At 29.9% G+C, this 6,410-nt stretch overlaps 1 protein-coding gene across 1 annotated transcript; it reads right to left on the reverse strand.

Moving 5' to 3' along the window:
* Positions 1 to 470: 470 nt before the first annotated feature.
* LOC112795633 (15-cis-zeta-carotene isomerase, chloroplastic) lies at positions 471 to 4,229 on the reverse strand. Its single transcript, XM_025837663.3, has 4 exons — positions 3,615 to 4,229; positions 1,540 to 1,686; positions 1,160 to 1,369; positions 471 to 971 (listed from the first exon to the last, which is right to left on the reverse strand). The coding sequence occupies exons 1-4, from the start codon at positions 4,053 to 4,055 to the stop codon at positions 636 to 638; spliced, it is 1,134 nt and encodes a 377-aa protein (XP_025693448.1). The 5' UTR covers positions 4,056 to 4,229; the 3' UTR covers positions 471 to 635.
* Positions 4,230 to 6,410: the final 2,181 nt, after the last annotated feature.

The following is a 6,410-nucleotide window of genomic DNA, read 5'->3' on the forward strand; positions in this document are numbered from 1 at the left end:
TTCTTTTTTTTTTCTGGAGGTGGTCCCAAGAGAATATAATATAGCAAGGGAATAGTGTTAGGTAGTTGAATTTGGCTCTGTGTATTTTGAAGGTGAGAGGGAAAGTTTTTTTTTCCGAAAACCGGTCAGGTTCTGGTTCGATCCGGCAGACCAATTCCCGCCGGTTCAATGGTTCAGGAGCGGTTCTGCCCAGTGGTTTCAGACTGTAAACCGAACCGTATAAAGATACATATCTTTTTTTAAAGATACAGGAGATGAATGTAACCAAATTTACTTCAAGGATCTATGTAATTTTATATTTTTTTTAATTTTATATTTGAAAAAAATCCTTGTCCTCCCTCCGATGTGATGATGCTTGGATCATTTAAGTTTTCAGCTTCTATAGTTGCATCTAACACAACTTTGCACCGTTTCTAGGCCAAAAGGAAAAACAACACACAATTTTATATATATATATATACAAGGTCACATTCATCAATTATTTCAATTTCATTTCACTTTCATTCTATTATTCATTTCTTTGTTGATTTTTCATCTCCACATATTGATACATACAACAGCAAGTGGAATTAGCGTTTACCTCATAAACATTTTGTTCTTCACACAAATGAGAGGGAGGCGTTGTGTTGTGCTACCTACCAATGAAGCCTGAAACTAGCAGCCTGCATAAGAGGGTGCGCAAAGTATGCTCCTAGTGTCATTGCAGTGATTGCTAAGTATGGCACTCGAATGAACTCCTTGTAGAAATCTTTTGGTAGCTTTTGCCGGCCCTCGATAATTGCGGCGAAAGGGACAACACTTGTTCGACCCTTAACTAACTCAAAATCTTCCCCGTACCTTAAAGCCAGTTTCCTGTCTCCATTCCAAACACCAAATAGATGATGCGCAATTAAGCCTATTGAAGCTGCAATAGCCACAGAATTTCCGATCCAAATCGTGTGAGCTAGACACCACATAACCTGCCCAACCATCTAGAGCAAAACAAATCCTTCAATCAGAGAGCAAAATATGTTCAATCAAAGAGCATAATAAGTTGTGCATTAATAAATACAATAGACATACATTAAGAAAAATCATTTGATGGTATTTAAGTTATTATTCACAAAGATTATCAAATTCATCAGTCGTACCAAAACTATTTCCAACATTGGATTAATACCTGTGGGTGCCTTGTTATTCTTATGATCCCAGTTTCCCAGAGATGTAATTTAGGCTTGTCAACTGCTGCAACCTCTAAAAGATTAAATGTCGAAGGATACAGAAAAAAGAAAGAGATGAAATTAGAGATCCACACAAGTTCATGAACCCCAGGAGCACTTTGGAGCTGCCATAGTTGAACTCCGTCATATCTGTGGTTAATGAAATACACCTGCATGATGATGCCAAACATGGCAGAATATGTTAGTTTGAAGAATCAACTTCCATTGTCACAATGAAATGCTAGTGATCCAAAATAAATAATGCATTTGCTTGCATATGAGAGAGAACCAGACATGAGTTATTGGGTGGATTCATGAGAAAAGAGTAGTAACTACTCACAATGGTACTGAGAGCCAAAGGAAGCGATATCCCTGCGAAAAGAACACGGTATGCTCTTTCTCCAATAAGTTTCTCACCAGAGTCCCGGAGGCTAGCTAAGCCACTATGGACACATGCAAATATGAGAATTAGGATCAACATCACCACCTGCAGATTAACATGTCAAGGTTCCCTTACAAACCACAAGAAAGAGTGAAAGACTACTCTTGCAGATTTTATAAGTGGTTAGGTCATGAACATCACACATTATCTTCTCATCAAACAAAAATATTACAGTAACAATAAGAACAACCAAGCTCTTTCCCACTAATATGATTGAATACAGGGTGAAAATTTCCGTCTGCGTGTTCACTGCATTGATCAAAACAACGATGTAATCCTCTATAGTAAACCATACGTCCATACCCATATGTATTGACAATATAATTAGATTTGTGAATGGTTTTTCCTATAATTGTTTTGGTGTCCTTGACTCCTACATCCAACTATTGAGTTGGCGCATCTGATCCACTTTCCTTATTGAGCTTCCAAGCTGAACTTCTACTATGCTATCTCAACTAAGTTACTAACTTTATTCTTTCATCCTATATGCATAAAGAAATAGCAATTTATCTCGTTTATTAGTCTTTATATTTTACTTTATAAAAAATATTTGCTAAACCCATGGGTTTAGTATCAATAGTATAGACACAAAATTCTAACTATTCATCTTGTATGTAGGGTCCATAAGTACAAATTCTCGTATACAACATGTGTAGTTAGGATTTGATGTCTATATTATGGACACAAAACCCATGGCTTCATGAAACATTATTGTTTACTCTATCCAAAGGAGGATGCTTTGATGGGAGCACAACAACCGAGTTTTGTGCTACTAAGATGTATTTAACAAAACCATTGAGACTTGTATAAACTAATTCTGAATTCAAACCTTGGTTTTCAAACTCATTACTTATGGACAAAACTCATTACTTGGTATTCAAGTCCAGCTAATCAGAACAAAGTTGACACCATAGCAAGTGTCAAAAGCCAGACCTTTCCCCCTCGATTAATCAATTATAGCTATATGAAGCTCTGAACCAAATGACATCATTTCATCATTTCCCAAATCAGGTTTATACTCAAGCCATATATGAGTTCACCTCAACAATGTGTACTCATATGGATATAAGCCAACTAACCCAAAAACACCTTATTGGCCGTTTTCAGCATAAACACTGCATACTCAGAAATTCTTGTGTGTTCTTGGAGTATATTAAATTTGGATCACATATTGAAAGTGTTTTGTGTTGACACCATCAGTATCCAAACCTTATAACCAGTTTGGAACTTAGTGACAGTTAAGGCTCTTAACCCTTTATAGCATAGTTATATGAAGGGAAAGTATGAGGAGCCAATGGAATACTTGTACAATGTGTACAATGGAGGTTTATGGAGTATTATAGATATAACCATTAGTGTTACCTTTTCCCATCAGCTGAAATTTTTGGGATGAGTGGTATCATGACATAGTATTAGAGCGCTACATCCGAAAGGTCAAGAGTTCGATCTTTGGTGAACCCCAAAATCAGTTTAATCTTTTGGGGATGTTTATTATCCCTAGTACTCAGATGGTTATTCTAGATAGTATGGGGATGTTCATTTTATAACTCAATAGCCCATTGTACACATTGTACAAATAGTCCATTGTCTCCTAGCAGGATCCTTATATGAAATGCAATACGTTCCAATACAAAAACGGATACACACCTAAGCAGTATGTAGTACACCACATTCAAAATATTTTCTTTGGAAAATATAATTATGGCGATTCAGTACGCAGATGAATTGTGAATTAGCACCTGCAAATTTATATACAGTATGTCACCTAATTGGTGAATTCATATAAATATGCTAAGTGGGAATCAAACCTGAGGCTCTTCATCTACATACATAAACAGTGTATGAGAAGTGTTTTAGGATCAAGAAACAAATTCATAAACAGAGAAATTCTTCGAACTCGAATTAGATGTGTTTCAGGAACATAAAATAAAAAAAAAATCCTTGGAAAGAGGGGAAGAAATAGAATGAAGTACCTCGTGACTATCAGAAACACGTGAAACGGCGTCAACGAAAGCCTTTCCAAAACCAGTTGAATCGTCAATCCAAGCAACGTTGAGAACAAACAGCACCGTTCCGAGAATAACGGAAAAGTAAACCCACGAAGATAGTTTCTGTTGGCCCAATTCAAACGCCCCAGAATCCTCACCAACAAGACTCGAATCTTGTTCAGTTTCCGCATCTGCGTCTCGAATTGAAGTGCGAACAACATCGAATCCCCGACGAGAAGAAAGCAAGAACGGAATTGTACGAGGAGAGTTGAAGTGATGGAATAAGAAGCATTTTTGGAATCGATGTGTTTGTTTGGGATTAAGGCGAATGGAGATTGAGTTGGAAGGGTGTGTGGAGAGGGGTGGGGAAGAGTGGTGGTTGGAAGTGAAGGAGGTGGTGGTGGAGAGAAGAAGGGAAGAAGCCATGTGGCGGTTGGCTCTGCAAAGTGAAGTGCAGAGGTTTAATGTTTGGATTCGGATTTCACTATTTCATATTTTCATTTGTTGTTCTCTAAAATACTCTCTTTGTTTTGTTTGTTATGGATGGTATTACATTGGCGGTTAATGTGGCATCTCCAACTTGCCTTCTGCCATATATATATATATATATATATATATATATATATATATATAATTTATTTTTAAATAGATTTTCAATTCACAATAAATTAATTCTTTTTTGATTGGATAATACAACTTAAAAAAATAAAAAGATTAGAAAAGAGTCTGATAGAGAGACATAATCATAAAAAGTTACTAATTAGTGGAAAAAAATAATAAAGAGAAAAAATAGTTCTGACAATTACTTCAAAAGACAACGAGGTCTTTAATAAAAAAAATATCAATTTGACTCTTAAGTTTTATTTTTATGGGATTGATTAGTCTTTATGCCAAAGAAAATGCCAATACTTTTTTTTTGTACATGAGCTAATCAGTTTCAAATAAAAATTATCAGAGACCGAGTTGGATGTTTTTTTTTTCGGAAATTTCGTTGTCCTTTCGAGATAATTGTCAGGATCGGATGAATATTCACTAAATAATAAAGAGTGAGAAGAAGAAAAAGAATAGAGATAATAGAATATGAGTCTTTTTTTTAATTATTATTATCTTCTTCAATTTTTCTCATACTCTTCATATACTTTCTATTTGTTATTTTTCTTTTTGTTTTTGTTATACTTGATATGTATCTATTCTTTTATATTGAATCTTAGAATTGGTTATTATTTTTAGGTTTAATTATTTTATTATTTTTTATAATTTCATAAAATTTTTAATTATATTTTTATATTTTTTTATTTGGGTTCTTATACCAATTTTTGAATTGGATTCCTATACAATTAAACTAATTACTATTAAAAGATACTTAATTAAAAAATATAAGAACCTACTTAAAAATTTTATGAAACTATAAAAACTAACAAAGTAATTAAATTTTATTTTTATTATATATAATTTTTTTTCATTTTAATTTATTTAGTAATACTTATCATTGAACTATGCTATACAAACAAAAAAAATATATAAAAAATTAGTGACTAAATCAATTATCGTATATTTGTATAAATATATTTATTATTTAATTTATTTTTAATATATTATATATTTTAATTTAAAAAATTATTAAAAGTCAAATTTATCTTTTTAATTATTTTTTAATTTTTAAATAAAAAGTTTTTTATTTGTATCTTTTTATGTTTTTTAAAATAATATATATTTAAATTTTATTTATTTAAGTATTAAAAAGATAATTAAAAAAGAATTATATTTTTAATTATTATTTTATATAAATTAAAATTAAAATCATGGTTGAAATATTTAGCGATTAATTGTTGATATATTTGATATAAATTAAATTTATAATTGATGAATTTAAATTAATTCTTTAAAATTATTATACAAAAAAATTATTTAACTATTAATTTTTTGACATATTTAATATAAATTAATGCTTAATTTTAATATTTGTATCAAATATATCAAAATTAGTTTTTTAAAATTAATACTTTCTCATAATAATAAGAAAGCATTATGAATGTTTTTGAATGCTTTCTCATAATTAATGCTTTTTTATTATTAAAATTAATGTTTTTTTATTAAAATTAATGTTTTTTCATAAAAAATATATTAATTTTAATATTTTAGTTACCATATTAATAAGAAAGCATTAATCAAAATATATACGAAAATTTAATTGAGCAATTAATTTTTGATATATTTAATATAGATTAAAATTAAATTCATGGTTGATATAAAAAAGCATTAAGCTAAGTAAGAGGATGATATGGTAATGTGGTCTGCACCTTGGTTGTGTTTGTTTTTGAGTACAAGAATAAGATAGAACAAAATATTGATGGACGGAAATACAAAATTTTATGTTTTTATATTTTATTTAATAATAAATTAAAATAAATTATAAAAATTTAATTTTTTTTTATTTTTTTATTAAAAAAATTAAGATAAAAAATATAATAATAAAAAATATAATTATAAAAAATTAATAAAAATAATAAAATAAAAAATAAAAAATAAGTTATATCTTTTATTAATATTTTTATTTTTTTTGTTAAGATAGATATAAAATATATTAATTTAATGACTTTAAATACATTATTTCTATTCATATCTCTTTTATTAAATATAATTTTATATTTTTATATTTTTATCTCAGTATCCTGTCTCTATAAACAAACACCGTCTTTATATGTGTGATCCACTCACAGATTATTTAATGCTTATTGGTTTTCGTTTTTGGTGACCAATGCTTATTGGTTTTATTAATGT

This window comes from Arachis hypogaea, chromosome 4 (genome assembly GCF_003086295.3).
Source record: "Arachis hypogaea cultivar Tifrunner chromosome 4, arahy.Tifrunner.gnm2.J5K5, whole genome shotgun sequence".
In the NCBI taxonomy this organism is placed as follows: domain Eukaryota; kingdom Viridiplantae; phylum Streptophyta; class Magnoliopsida; order Fabales; family Fabaceae; genus Arachis; species Arachis hypogaea.

Coding starts and splice junctions, on each gene's coding strand:
- LOC112795633 (XM_025837663.3), bottom strand. CDS start 4,055: ATGGCTTCTTCCCTTCTTCTCTCCACCACCACCTCCTTCACTTCCAAC. Junction 1,687..3,614: donor GTGTTTCTGATAGTCACGAG/GTACTTCATTCT, acceptor GTTAATCTGCAG/GTGGTGATGTTGATCCTAAT. Junction 972..1,159: donor GAATAACAAGGCACCCACAG/GTATTAATCCAA, acceptor GTTTTGCTCTAG/ATGGTTGGGCAGGTTATGTG.